The sequence below is a fragment of the Antechinus flavipes genome, chromosome 1, assembly GCF_016432865.1.
Source record: "Antechinus flavipes isolate AdamAnt ecotype Samford, QLD, Australia chromosome 1, AdamAnt_v2, whole genome shotgun sequence".
In the NCBI taxonomy this organism is placed as follows: Eukaryota; Metazoa; Chordata; class Mammalia; order Dasyuromorphia; family Dasyuridae; genus Antechinus; species Antechinus flavipes.
The window spans coordinates 333,353,373-333,367,927 of NC_067398.1; the positions used below are offsets into that span (position 1 = coordinate 333,353,373).

Below are 14,555 nucleotides of genomic sequence, written 5' to 3' on the forward strand. Positions count from 1 at the left end.
AATAATAAATAATAATTTTAAAAGCCACTTATCTTCAGTCCTTATTAAATACATACAAGATTTTTCCAAGTGCAATTTGTTATTTTGCTTTTCTTTTTTAGTTAAAACACATCCTAATATAAAAATCATAGCTAATGAGTATCTGAGGTAGAATTTGAATTCAGGTTTTCAACATTAATTTTTGTAAGGTTTTGTGTTCCAAATTTTTTCTCTCTCTCCCCCTCTTTCCTCTCCTCTCCCCAAGACAGCAAGCAATCTAAGTTATACGTGTACAATCTTTTTAAACATCTCATATTTGTCATATTGTGCAAGAAAAATCAGACCAAGAGGAAAAAAAAAACAAAAGAAAAGTACTCCAGACTCAATACTTTAGCTACTGAGCTACCTAGTTGCCACTTCACAATTGTATATTAACCCCTAAAGTATATTTTAAAAAATGCTATTAACATAGTATATTGTACATTAACCCTTAAAATAAAAAAAAATTAACCTGGGGTCTGTCAATATGAAGTTGATTCAAAGATGTAATTTCAATAAATATTCCAAGTGCCATTTCATAATTAGTAGTCAGACAATTGATCGTATACATCATTTCTATATTATAAGCAAACTTAACTCATCCTCTACTTTGACTATGTATTTTGGGGAAAGAGCTTACTATATTGGTAAGGTAATTATCCCTTGTCTCAGGGTGAAATTCACAAAAGAATAAAATACATATACATAGCCTTTCCACATAGCTCTTTCTTTTCCCTTCATAAGAGTTAATCTTAACATGATTGAAAATTCAGTCTGGCAAGATCTCATAGATAGTAAGCTTTCCCAAGGTAACAAGTTAACATGGATCAAATAGCATAACATACAAAATATAAGCTTTAACTTAAGAAGGATATTCTGCAAAAATTCCAAATAATAGTTAGGTATTATGAAATCATAGCATTTTTATAAAGAATTTCCCAAAATTACAAATTATATATTATATTACATTATAAAGAGGAATTATGTATAACACTAACATTTTAAAAAACAATGCCATAGATTTAAAACACGCCAAAAAAATATTACTACTAAATGACATCAACTCAATCAAATGTATTTCTGAATTCTTACATGGAAAAATCTTCATCTACCAATTTTGTATTCTATACTAGTTGTATTTAGAAACTAGCTTTAAGTAATTGAAAATCAGAATTAGCTTTAACTTTCTAAGAAGGAAACAAGTATTTCTCCAAAGTCTATAAATTTTCAAGTATGAAAAATTTTCTATTCTCCAATTGCCTAAATGAGCTTTAAAGCTTTCTTAAACTTTTGTGCAACATTTTACTAAACCCTACACTTTTCTTTTGACATGTACTAGATATATTTTGAGAGTTGACAAAAATGAGGACTTTTTATTATTCCAAATTGGGTAAAAATCACTGGTTCTCTACTCTGCCTTTTGGAAAAATGAACACTTGTACTTCATATTGTCCTCTAAGTTATTTCTATCTTCCTTTAATTATATTTCCCCATTCTGCCTTTGGACTTTGATTAAAGGCCTATAACTTTCCAAAATACGCATCTCTTGAAAACTGCAACTTTATAAATGTATGGATACTTTACGTTGCCAGATAAAACTTTGCCATTATCAAATGTGATTTCTTAAGAGATTGCAAATTCAGTCTATTCTAAATCCTGTAGGTGACTTTGCTGCTAATTCACCTAAGCAATTTACTTCTGAATCATTCACAGCAGGAATGCAGTGACAAGAGAAAAAACAAAAAATTCTTTCTGATTTAAACAAACCTCTTTCCAAATTTGAGAAAAACGTTAATAGTTGCAATAGGAGGATAGTAGGCTTCAAAAACTCAAACTGAAAAGCCATATGCTTCAGCTCTATTTAAGAATTGAGCATTTAATGTCATTCGCTAGAGGGAAAATGATAGGAGTGTACTATTTAGTTTCTGGCAGCAGCATGGGAAAAGGTTATGTATTTTGAACTAAGCTTTGGAGGAGAGAGAGGGACTTGAATAGGTGAGAAGGAGGAAAGAGAGCATTCAGAGCAGAACAAAAGTGCCTAAAGAAGAATATGTTTAGTGATTTACAGCTCTAACTGAATACCATCTTTTTCCCCCTTAATTTAACATCTCCATATATTATGTGGGTTTTCCTCTTGGGTTGTTTTTTTTTTTAAGTGGGGGCTCACCATTTGCAGCATTCAATTATTTACCATTATTATGTTTTAAATAATTTAGATGCTAAGAAAACAAAACCAAAAAGAAAAGTTCCTGCCAGATCTTCAATGAGTTTATATTTTCCTTAGGTTGAGTAGGATACAACATCCAGCTCTAAATCTATATACAAGCAATACAAGGTGATTTGGGGAGGCATGGGGAAAATGGAGTGGAGATTACTGGGTGCCACCCTAACTCTTCTAAGAAAATCAGAGATCTAGGCAGAAGGCTCTGGGCTTCCTGGATCATCCCTTTGGCATCTAGAGAGAAACACCTTACTCTCACTTCTACTTCTTCCTCTTTCTCTTGGCTCCTTTTCTAGAAAAACATTAATAATCTGGGACTACTACAGAGGAAAGTGAAGGAGCTTGAAACTATGCAGTATGTGGATCAATTGAAGGTAACAAGAATATTTAACATGGAAAAGAAAAGACTCAGTAGGGACACAAGCATGATGGAATGGGACAGACATTGGATTTTAAAGAAGTTGACCTGGATTCAAATCCTGACTTACTACCTATTGCTTACATGATCTGGGGCATGTTGCCCAATAGATCTGATTCTCAGTTGCCTCCCACCTATAAAATTAAGGACTTGAACTAGATGACATCTACAATCCATTCCAACTCTAAATGCTAAAATTCTAAAATTCTTTCTAGGGAAATTAGGGTGAGTTTGCCTAAAAGATGACCACAGTCATGGGAGGCAAGTACCTTAAGAGTTTATTCAGCTAGCTCAGATGAGGGAACTGAAACCCAGAAAGATTAAAATATTCTTCCAGGGTCACTAAGCTAGTAAGTGACTGGAGAAGGAATATCAAGATAGGAAGGGATCGATAAATAAGGCAATTGTCTATATCTACAGTTGAAGAAATGTCAAGTATAAGAGAGAATAGGTTTATTAGCCCTATTTTACAAATAAGAAAACTGAGGCTAGAGGGAAAGCATGACTTACCTATAATTACCCAGCTAGTTAGCATGATAGTTAGTAGAAAAAACAGTGGCTTTGGAACCTGGATTCAAATTCTAGTTCTGGATCTCTCACCACTTAAAAGTCACTTTTAAGGTGATTTAAAATCAGTTTCCTCGTTTGTAAATGAGGGGATTGGACTAGATGATCTTTAAAATTTCTTCCAGCTCTAAATCTCCTGATGTCCATAGTCATAATCACAAACTAAATATCTATCAGTGTTTTTTGTCTTTGGGACTAGACATCCTCTGTTGTGGTGGTACGTCTAGATCGAGTCTAAGCTTGGGTCAGTGAAGGTAAGTCTGGCGGCAGAGGTACTCAGTTAACATTTCCATTGCCTTGTCCTCTCCCTGGCCCTCCCTGGCTGCCACAGGAAGAAAGCATGCTGTTCCCAGTTATGACATCACAAAGCTGTTCAGCAAGGTTGCCATGCAGCTCCAGACTTTAGGCCAGGATATTTTGAGAGGACCCAAGGTGTTGGAGCCCTGGCAGCTTCTCCAGCTAGCCACACTGGACCTCAATGGAGGCTTTGGTCTGTGCTTTCTCTGAGCTGCGAATAAGAGAAGGTATTGTAGTGGGAAGACTATAGAAGGCTGGGAAAGGGGAAGATGATCAGAAGAGTTAGAAAAGAGAAAATGTTCCCATCCTCCAGGGCCATCAACATAATAAATGGTGCTAGATGCAAGCCCACCTATGCTGAAGGTTAGGCTACTTATCGAGAGATGAGAGTATTCTGGTGGCTTAGAGGTTGTGTGGTCTTGGTCAAATCACTTCTTTCTGGATCGGTTTCTGGACCTCTAAACTGGTACCAAAGGAATGATGCTCCCAAACCACATCCATCTCTAAGATGGGAAAGGATGGAATGGAATGGAAAGCACAAAGCTTCAAGAAGACTATCCCCCAGGGATTTTGTCCCCAGTAGCTGTCCACTGTCTTGTAGTTCCAAAGAGAACTCTTTCCAGTTTGAATTGACCTTTAAGTGGTGAGCAAAGACTTGAACCCCTGGCCTCTGAAGGGCTCAAGCCATCCTGTTACCAATGGTCTTTATTCTCTTTATCCTCAAAGCTCTTTGAAGATGGAGGTAGGATTTAGTTACCCATATAGAGGTGAATGACCCCAGTTGACAGAAGAAATCCTGAGGCCTAGCAGAAGAATAATGAATTTAGGTTTATATAAATTGAGCCCTAAACAGAAGGAAAAAAGGGGGGCCCGGGGCATTAGCCAGAAGAGAAAGTTGGCTGGTTCCCCTGGGTAAGAGTGTCTGTGTTTTCACCATAGATGCAGTGAGCCTGACTTTGGGCTGCCCAGGCAGCGCCGACACTCCCCCCAACATCTACGAGGGGGGTCTGGGGGCCCGGAGGCAGCAGTGCCCCAGCCCACCGGGCAGCAAGCCCAAGAACTTCCGTCTTCGTCACCTTCGGAGCCTGGCACTCTATCTGCCCAGCAGCATGCAACCTGCCGGCCAGTGCGAGAGCCACTGGCTGGGGAGGCTAATGGCAGGGGGCTGCCTCCCAAGGGTGGGGCCCCTGCCCAAGGGCGGGGCGTGGGCCCTCGATCTTCCTGGCCCTCTGAGCTCTACCAACCACCCCCTGGATTCACCAGGTCCCCAATCACCCAGGGAGAACCTAGGGAGTACAGGTGAGGATGCCCACAACAGGGCCAGGAACAGAATTCCAGGAGAGCAGGAAGGGTTCCCTAGCCCAGCCAACATAGGAGCAATCCCAGGGAACAGGGTGTTAAAGGTGAGGCTTAAGGAGGGTGGGTGTCTTCTCATCATAAAGCTGCTCCAGTGGCACAGTTTGGAAAACTGGCAGTATTGGGGGTAGAATCTCAAAAGACAAGGATTAGCAAGGATTCACTGAAGTCTGTGCAGCTCAAGTATTGGTAAGTCCAACTACTATCCCTCTTGCCCATTCTCCTGCTCCATCTAGACCAGTCAGATCAGGGAGCAGAAACATCCTCTTGCGTGTCTCTGATCGCATGGCTCAAAGGGGAACAGAGAGGAGGGAGTAATTTTGTAGGGGCAGGGCATGCATATTGACAGGGTGCTGGGGGGTGGCAAGGGGATGGGTATGGATGTTGCTGGATGTACAGGCTTCGCAGATTAGTTCTTGAAGAGAGTCTCATCAGGTTATATGGGGATGGCTGGATACATGTTGTACCTGGACGTATGTATGTATTTGACTGGATGTGACTGTGTATTTGGGCAAGTGGATGAAGATATACGTGGTAGGGAGAGATGTGGAGATGGTGGGAGATAAGTGAGTCTATGTGAAGAATTAGCTGGAGCTGAATATGGGGATAATTTGTGGTAGTTGCATATATATATTTAGGCATGTGAAGCACAGGATATATATTATAATGCATGTGTTTATTGTATGTAAACTCATATCATATATATATTGTAGCAAGTTTCTGCTACATATTATACATATGCAACATGTGTATTATATATAATTTGTAATTACAAATACTAATATGCATATATGTCACAGGAAGTGTATAAGAATATGTAGGGGTACTGGTGGTATATAGTCTGTGGATGAGTAGCTAGCTAGGGCTATGTGTGTGTTTGGGCTCTGTAGGTGAGTAACTAAAGGTGGCTAATTATGTTTAAATCCTCTTCCCTAAGCTTTTTATAACCTTCCTTATCCTCTCAGTAGATAACCCAAGAACCCCAGGCCTTTTTCCCCCAAGATCATCTCCTTGTGACTTCCACTCCTAGCTTGAGCAGATCTAAGTCTGAGAGACCCATCATTTTTTCTTAGACCCTAGTTAGATCTTGTGCAGATTAGTTAAGGAAACATTGTGGCAGAGACAAAAAAGCCTTGGCTTGGGAGTGAAAAGTCTCTTGACCAAGCCCCTTAGCTTCTCTGGAACTCAGCTCATCCCTTAAGTTATCCCAATTTTGAAGTACATTTACCCATCTTCTAAAGCTCTTCTGGAGAAGAGCACAGAAAACATTTATATGGAATATTGGGTTTGTCTGATGATCTACAAGGGGAGTCACAGGCCCGAACTATGTGTCCCTGTTCTCTCACACACTTCCATCCCTACATATTTTCATCATTGACTTGTTTCTTTCCCCTTTTCCTCAGCTTCCAGCTCCAGCACCGACCCAACCAAGGGTGCCCTCTCCCAGCCCCGGCCACCCGAGGGCTCAGGCTTCAGGCCCAAGAGGTCTTGGGGATCCTTAGAGGAGTCAACATGTCCCATGTGCAAGAGGACCCGGCCCGGGGCCCAGGAGAGGCCATAGGGCAGTCCCAAGCAGCAGGGCTGGTTCCCCCAGCTCTGGCGGCAGGAGGAGGGAATGGCCTGAAGCTACAGGTCCCTGGGAGAACAGCCTCCCTCCACACTCTCCAAGTTCCCCCTGGCAAGCAGCCCTCCAAGATGCCAAGACAGCTGAGGAAGTTCCCTCGGAGGGGAGTCCGACTTGGGTCTCAGGGAAGTGAAAGGAGAGGAAAGAGGTTCCCGCCTGAGGGTCGGAAAAAGGAGAAGCAGGGGCAGTGGTCCAAGCAGACCGGGCATGCACTACATACTCTATTGCCTCGGAGATGGTGTCGAAGGCAGATAATCCCAGTCAAGCAGGCCTGGGTACCAGCAGGTCCTACATCTGAATAAAGGGAGAGGTCTGTCCATCCTCAAGTCTGCCTCTAGGCCCCTGCCTCCTGCCCAGGTTTTCAAAAGGACTTTCCCAGAAGGCCCAGGGAGATGATTAATGAATGTCGGGGGCTTTGGTATTGAGGTCAGGGTCACCCCTTTCTTTTCTAATGGTCTCCAATCCCACTTCTACCCACATATTAATCCATTAAAGAAACAACATCTGGTAGTGGATAGAGTAGGAGATGTGGAGTTAGGAAGACCTGGGTTGAAATCCCATTTCTGACAGCTCCTGTGGGACCCCAGAGTAAGTCTACCCTTTAGTGTTCCACCTCAGTTTTCTTAACTGTAAAATGAGGGATTTGTACTAAGTAGTCTTCAAGGTCCCTTCTAGCTCTTAACTCAGCCTTCCGCAGTTCTCACGTTCTCTCAGGCCTGGCTCCAGTTGGTTAGTCAAACCCCGGGGCTCCGGCTTCCATTGATCCCTAATAGGAAGAAGCTTCTGGGAATGAGAAAGGGAAAAGCTTCTGTAACCTCTTCATTAGCCACATTGCTTAGCACCAGGCAAGCTGTGTAAGGGTGGGGAGGTGGGGAAAGCTGGGAAGGACAGAAAAGACCAGGACTGAGGGAAGGGAAGGATTGCCCGCTGGGCCCTTTGTGTGGGCTTCAAGCTGGGGTTTGTGGTATCCTTGCATCTCTCTTCCTGACAGGAGGTGATGCATACAGGCGTCATATGCCAGCACTTCATCTGCTCAGAAAAAGGGTCAAGTTAAAAGGACTTGGGGCTTACTCCTCTCTGGAATTCTACCCTCCTTAATTGGGGCTACTCAACAGCTTCTGTGAACAAGGATATATGGGGTGTCCTCATGTCTCTCCAACTCTACCCTACCAACATGGATGACCTGCTGGGCACCAGACTCTCTAAAGAGCTGTTTGAGTGAGGTGGGATAGTCGGAGTAGTACTCAATGGGCCATCTGGGAAGTTAGTCTTCCTGCCAGGGAGAGCTGAATGGGGTGGAATTTGTAGCAACCCATGCAGTATCAGGTTCCTCTGTCCCCAAATATCTCCCCCAGATAAGTTCCATCATTAGAGCTACTGTTTTAGCTCTTTCCTCTCATTTCCCTGGGTCTCTACTTGGATTCCCCTACCTGGTGAAAATTCTCTCCAGTTAATAGAAATTGGAGAGGCAGGGATGGTGGCCAGAATCAAAAGCAGGAGGCCCTTCCCCCATCAGTCAAGCCCCAGAGTCTTTCCTGCAAGGTGTTAGGAGAAAGGAAAGGACCAGGAGCTTGTTGGCTCAGGTACCTGTCACTTTTAATAGATAGGTTCTGCTGCCCTCTGGGGAAGCCCAATGATGAGAGATCAGGGTAGAGGGGAAGCTGAAACCTCTCAAAGCCGCCATAGAACATCAAAGCTGGAAGGGAACTTGGAGATAAATGAGTCCAGACCCCTCATTGTACCGAAAAGAAAGCTGTGGGAGGTCTAAAAAAAGTGACTCAGCTTTGGTACCAGAAGCAGAATTAGAATTTAAAGCCAGGGCTTTGCTCTCATCATACCATGGTGCGCCTCTATGGTACTGAAATGTATGCTTTAGAGAAATGTGATAGTGCCTCTTATATGCTAAGCACAGTGCTAGGTGATATGGATGGAAAGATGAAAAGAGGAAAAATTCCTGCTCTCAAGGAGTTAAAACTCTTGTCTCAGACCATTTCCCCAAAGAAATCTTGGCAAGCATCCAAAAATATACTTTCCAGAAAGGAAAGGCAACTAGGGACTGACCTTGGCAAGTGAGTATGGTTGAGTCAAGGTACAGAATTAATGATCCATTGTGAAGCAGGGTCAATGTGTTGATTTGTTTTGCTTAATTGTAATTAGCTGATAAAAGGGAGGGATCTATTGAGGGTAGAGGGGGAAAGTTATTGGGAAGTGGAACTTTTTTAAAAGCATCAATAAAGCATTTTTTTTAAATGGGGCCTGAGAAACACAAGACTTTGGGAGCAACAGGGATGGTGTACCAGGGTGGGCAGGAGGATTCTTAGTATTTCCAACTCTTTAGTAAAATAGTAAAAATTAAGTAGGATTTAAACAGAACACATATTGATCAGATTGGCACTCTACAAAATTGACAGCCTTATACCCTCCAAAGATTCACTCCTACACAATTACAAACTTTTCTTAGATTGCAAGTGCACAACTAAAGAAGTTTGTGATATACCTGGAGATCTTAAAATCATAGAATCTTTTAATTATTAGGGAATTTCAAGGTTATCTAGTATGAGATTACTAAGTGGCAACCTGCAAGTGAATGACTTAACGAAGTTTGTGGTATACCTGGAGAGCTTAAAATCATAGAATCTTTTAATAGGGAATTTCAAGGTTATCTAGTATGAGATTAATCACTAAGTGGCAACCTTCTCCACTAAATCCCAAGAAATTGAGGCAGCTAGGTATTGGCAGTGGATAAAGTGAAGTTAAGAGATAACTTGGAGGAGTTGGGGGTCACCCTCTGCCTCAGGATCCTCATCTGTAAAATAGGGATAATAACACCTCACATGTTTGTTGTGAAGATAAATATAGGTGCTTTGCAAACTTTAAAGTCTTATATAAATGCTATCATCTTAGTTTCACTATTTTGTAGGAAATTGTAAAGTTTGTAAAGGCTTTACACAAATGAGCTCACATGAAGTTCACGATAATTCTGTAAGTTAGAGTTACAAGTATCCCCAGTGCTGATGAATCTGACACCTCACAAGGAAGGCCTGTTTCATTGTTGGAAAGTTCTAGACAGGTCTTATTAGAAAATTCTTAACCACAGAGCCTCAGATTGGATAAGAATCTAGTTGGAAACAGTTAACAAATGGTCATCCCGCCTTTGCTTGATAATATGAAAGGAAATCCATCACTACCTAAACAGTACATTCCACTTTTAGATAACTTTAACAAGTTTTTCCCTGTATTAAACCAAAATTTTAATCTTAAAAACTTCTACTGCAAATTTTGCCCTGGGGGTGGGCAAACTTCACTTCAAACAGTAAGTTCAAAACTATTTACAGCTGACAGTTAAATGCTTGAAAACAGCTATCTTGTCTCCCCTATGTCCTCAGGATAGTATTTTAAATTCTTGCAAATGACTTTCATCAGGCATGATTTCTGTACTTTTTAGGTTTTATGTTAACAAAAATTTTTGAATGGATTCTCCTATGGATCTTTCCTTCTGATGTTTTTTTCAAAGGTAACATCCTGTTCAAAACAAAAAGTCCCGGCATTCTCCTTAGGGATCCATGGAAACATATGACATTTGAAGAGAGGGCACTAATTATCAAGAAGATCAAGAAAAATTTTCTGGAGGATTTGGACCTGAGCTGAGCCTTGAAGGAGCTCAAGATTCTAAGAGATAGAAATACTATTTACAAATCATTTCAGGAATGGAGGAATAGCCTGCCAGAAGTTAGAGGCAAGAGATAGAATCTCAAGTTTGGTGAACAAGTAGATCAGTTTATAATACAGAACACATGAAAGGAACTCACACATACAATTGATTTCTTTTAACCTAAGTGTAATGTATTTCTGTCATCTTGTTTGATTTTTAGATCATTGTGATCTTTATGGATCATTTTATCCTCCACTTATGCTATCCCAGTTTTATATCATTTATAAATTTTAGGTTTGTTTTCTATTCCTTTATTGAAGTAATTTTTTAAAACGTTAGAAAGGTCATAGTGCTAAGTGGCAGATCCCTGGGACAATTCCATTGAAAACCACCTTTTTATCAAATTTTAATGGCTATTTAGATCTGGCAAACCAACCTGTTTCAAATGCCCAGCCTATATACCTCTGACTTCCCATGAGGGAAGATCCAGTACTTCAATAAAATCTGACTAAATTTTATCTACAGTAATCCATTGACCTACCAGTCAAGATAACTGTGTCAAAAAGAAAAATCACCTGGCATAACCACCTGTTACTTGTAAGGGGGAAAATTTTATTTTCAAGTATATTGAGAATAAAAATATTCCTTGAAATAATATTTCTGCTCAACCCAAATATTTACCTCTGAAGTATTTAGTACTCTCTCCTACTCCATTAAAAAGAGTAGGCATCCTGGAAATGGTGCAACAATTTTGTCAACTAGTATGACCTATTTATGAAACACTGTGGGCACGGCTTTTAATAGATATTCATTAATCACCATTCTATAATTTTGCCAGGAATCAAAAATCAAAGTTCTAGGTCAATAGCCATTAATTTACAGAGAGGGGAAAGAAATGGGGAAGGGGGAAAGGGAGGGAGGGAAAGGAAGAGGAGGAAGGAGAGTGAAAAAAGTTTTTTCCTTTTCCTGTTTAGCAGATTACGCTAAATCAAAAATATATATCCCTGTAACTTCCATTCACTGGTTCTAGTTTTGCCTTCTGAGTCAAGAGGTAAGAGGATCAAGTCAAATTCCTCATCCACATAATAGATATTTGAAAATAGCCAAAATATACCCACCCCCTAAGTCTTTTCCAAATCAGTCATATCTGGGTACTTCCACTGTATTAGGAAGAATTTGATCCTCCCCCACTTCAGTTTATTGAGATGTAGTCCCTCAATATAATCATACATAATGAATTGTTGATGTATTGAGATATTTACACCATGTTATCCTATTACAAGAGATTGACACCCCTAGAGACAAATATGCATATGCAAATCAGACAAGACTTTTCATAAGTGGACCTGTGGATGACCTGTATTTGAGAGAATTCAGTTAAAGCAGGTGCCAGCAGTTTTACAGAATCCAGTTGGTTTACTTCTTGAAGGGAGCCAGGGGCTTTTTTTTTTTTACCTTTTCCCCACTCACTGGCCATAGCTAGCCGCAGAGCTTCTTGCCCATACATCAGCTTGAGAGTATTCAAGGCACAGTTGAAGGAGCAAACACATTTTAAACTTTTAAGTCATAATATTGAATCTTCATTGCATGGTTACCCTTTTCTAGATGTGCTGCAGATTGGACACAATATTGCAGATGTGGTCTGATTAGGACAAGAGAACTATAGCCCTCAATCAGGACATTACATTTCTATTAATATAATTTATAATATATAATATTTTATAAATTACTAATATAATTTATGATTGCATATCAAATACTTGACCAAAATTTTTGAGTAAAATCCTGTGCTGGGAGAATGTCAATTTTCAAAAATATAACTTCTAGAAATAAAAATATCAAATTCAGTGAATTTATGTAAGCCAAAATTAAATATCTTCAGTGGTTAAAACAATGCAGGGGATACTTGGAATAATATTTGAAGTGATTGGTCCATAATTCTTATTCCAGAAGATTCATAAGGAAATATATACTACACACCTCCTAAGGAGGGAAAGATTCAATGCAGATTGAGGCATATGTATATGTACATGTGTGTAATACAAAAGTTTATTTGTAAGCACATGATATATGATATATATAGGTGTTTATTCACATATATAGCCAATGTGAGAATGTGTTAACTATACAGAGCTTAATTTTTCTTTTTCAATAAGGGGAAGAGACAGAGTGAGAGACAGCCGATTTTGGCTAATTGAAAAAAATTAAGTTTAAAAAAATAGATTGGTTCAGAATTGTGTTTTCATTGATGTGGGGAATTCCCTGAAGTAGAAACTTCATCACTTGCAGAAAAGAGTAATGTCCCAATAATCCAGTAACATGGGGAGTTGCCTGACTCACTGTGTTACTTGTCAGAAGGAAGAGTTAAATTTGAAGTCTTCAGGTCTCTGACATCAGCTTTCCATTTATTCTTTCATTTAAAGGGAAGAAAAAGGACAGCTGGCAAAGTTTGTTCTCTGGCTTGCCATTTCCCTTTTCCATTTTCCCCACAAATCCAAGTCCCAGGAGTAATGAGTCCAAGTGCCCAATAAACATTATCAGTAAGAATAGAAAGTTTCTTCCTCTTGCAAGTTTCCAAGGTTTAGTTGAAGTGGTTACCAAATGTAGATCATGTTTAGTATAAACTACCAAGTCTACGAGTTTTGGTCCATGACACTAAAATTTCTTTACTGAGCAAGGATCCCCAGGCAGATGATCATATAGTGATTGATTGTCCTTTCTTCCTGAAGAGGACCATGATATAAGGAAATGATACTGTGACATGCAAGTGAGGGAGGGCTGTGCAAGGTCACCTGCCTCACTTGCTCTTCCAAAGCCATTTGGGTCCAGTAGCCTGACAATAGAGTGATAGGGCACAACCATATCTCCATTGTATGCTTAAGGTTGACTGCAGTGTCCCTTAACTCTGCAGAGGTTGTTTGTATAGAAGCCATACTTCTTACCTGGGTTCAAGTCCCATGAAACTACTATAGAACATCATCATGGCTCACCTGAGATTGCTCTCTTCTAATTAATCTGTCAGTCATGAACAGAAACAGGGTAATTAAAAGTAATGTGATATAATAGAACAATTGCTTTATTGGAGTCAGAATACCTGGATTCCAAATTAGTTAATAGTAAATAAGCATTTCCATATCAATGTAAAAAAAGAAAAGGAGGCTTGTACCTTGAAACTGCAAATCTCAATGAATCAGAACATGTTTTTCTTGTTTTAAGTAAATAAAAACCAGTATGCAGAATACCTGGATTCCAGTCCAACTTTGATACATAATTCCTTTGGTTAGAATACTGAGGATGCTGGAGCCCCAGATGAGTTATATCCATGTGGGAAAATTCAAGTTTGGCTTCTGGTACTCCCAGAAACCCTAAAAAATCTGAACCATTTAGTGGGGCAGTGAAGCCTGCCTCTTTAATGACAAGGCCTAATTTGCTTTAGCACATCATAAACTCCACCTTGGGCAAGTTAACACTTGCCAAATAATTGTCCCCTGGCACCTGGACCCCTATAATCTGGATGACACATTGAACAAGCCTGAAAAATAACCTGATTATACCTCTTTCACATACCAATGTGAATTATTCACCAACATTTGGGAGCTGTTCCCTAGAATAATAAAACATCATACTTGTAAAGAACCTTACAACATAGAATGTTAGAACTGGACGAAATCTTCAAAGACAACCTAGAAAATTAAAAATAACATATATAGCTCCTAACTTTCCAAAGCACCAACACAGCCATCATTTTGCTAGATCTTTACAACTAGCATCCTGTTGGACAGATAAGGATATTGACACACTGAAAGATTAATAACTGTACATGACCAGCAAAATGGAGAGCTAAACATTTTCTGTGTTTATCACACCCTTTTCAACCTCTCCAAAATAGGAATTATGCACAATAGAGAAAGCAATTTCCATTGCTTCCACAATCTAGGACGCCAGGAATCCTAATGAAGTAACAGTTTGATGTCAAGGCTAATCCCTGACCTCTAATTCATTCATTCAGTATACTTCCTTTATTGACCACCACATTCTGGTAATCTGGCTATAAAAGCTGATCCACAGACTCAAAAAAATCCAATTTTACCAGTTCCCTTCTCCCAGTAATACGGCAAATTAAAAGGCAGAAGTTTGCCTTGACTGGGGCAGCAATATGGCAATACTCTCTACTGCATTAAAGTTCACCTTGAGAACTGCATGAGAAAGATTAAGAGGAGTGGTGGGGTGTGTGTTTGTGTGGTGACTCTATTAAATCTGAGGGGGAAATCCCACCCATCTAGGACCTATTCTGCCCCCACTCCCAAGTCACTTGGGGCAGAAATTGAGGTCTGTGAAATATAAATTGTCTAGCATGGAAGAAGGCTGAGAGCTTTAAGATAAAGGAAATTAATCAATACTT

At 39.9% G+C, this 14,555-nt stretch overlaps 1 protein-coding gene across 2 annotated transcripts; it reads left to right on the top strand.

Moving 5' to 3' along the window:
- The first annotated feature begins 3,173 nt into the window (after positions 1-3,173).
- On the top strand, positions 3,174-6,827 carry C1H16orf90 (chromosome 1 C16orf90 homolog). Of its 2 annotated transcripts, XM_051993295.1 has the most exons (3): positions 3,549-3,748; positions 4,461-4,820; positions 6,281-6,827. In XM_051993295.1, exons 1-3 carry the CDS (start codon positions 3,703-3,705, stop codon positions 6,436-6,438), a joined length of 564 nt encoding a protein of 187 aa, XP_051849255.1. In that variant the 5' UTR covers positions 3,549-3,702; the 3' UTR covers positions 6,439-6,827. The 2 variants fall into 2 exon arrangements, 1 of the variants encoding a protein (XP_051849255.1); XR_007953155.1 differs by lacking the exon at positions 4,461-4,820 and having other exon boundaries at positions 3,174-3,748; positions 6,281-6,379.
- The last annotated feature ends 7,728 nt before the right edge of the window (positions 6,828-14,555 follow it).

What these genes read in the sequence shown, in the direction of transcription:
- C1H16orf90 (XM_051993295.1), top strand. Translation starts at nt 3,703, where the DNA reads ATGGAGGCTTTGGTCTGTGCTTTCTCTGAGCTGCGAATAAGAGAAG. An exon ending in TGAGCTGCGAATAAGAGAAG is followed by an intron (nt 3,749 to 4,460) that starts GTATTGTAGTGG and finishes TTTTCACCATAG; the next exon opens with ATGCAGTGAGCCTGACTTTG. An exon ending in GGAGAACCTAGGGAGTACAG is followed by an intron (nt 4,821 to 6,280) that starts GTGAGGATGCCC and finishes CCTTTTCCTCAG; the next exon opens with CTTCCAGCTCCAGCACCGAC.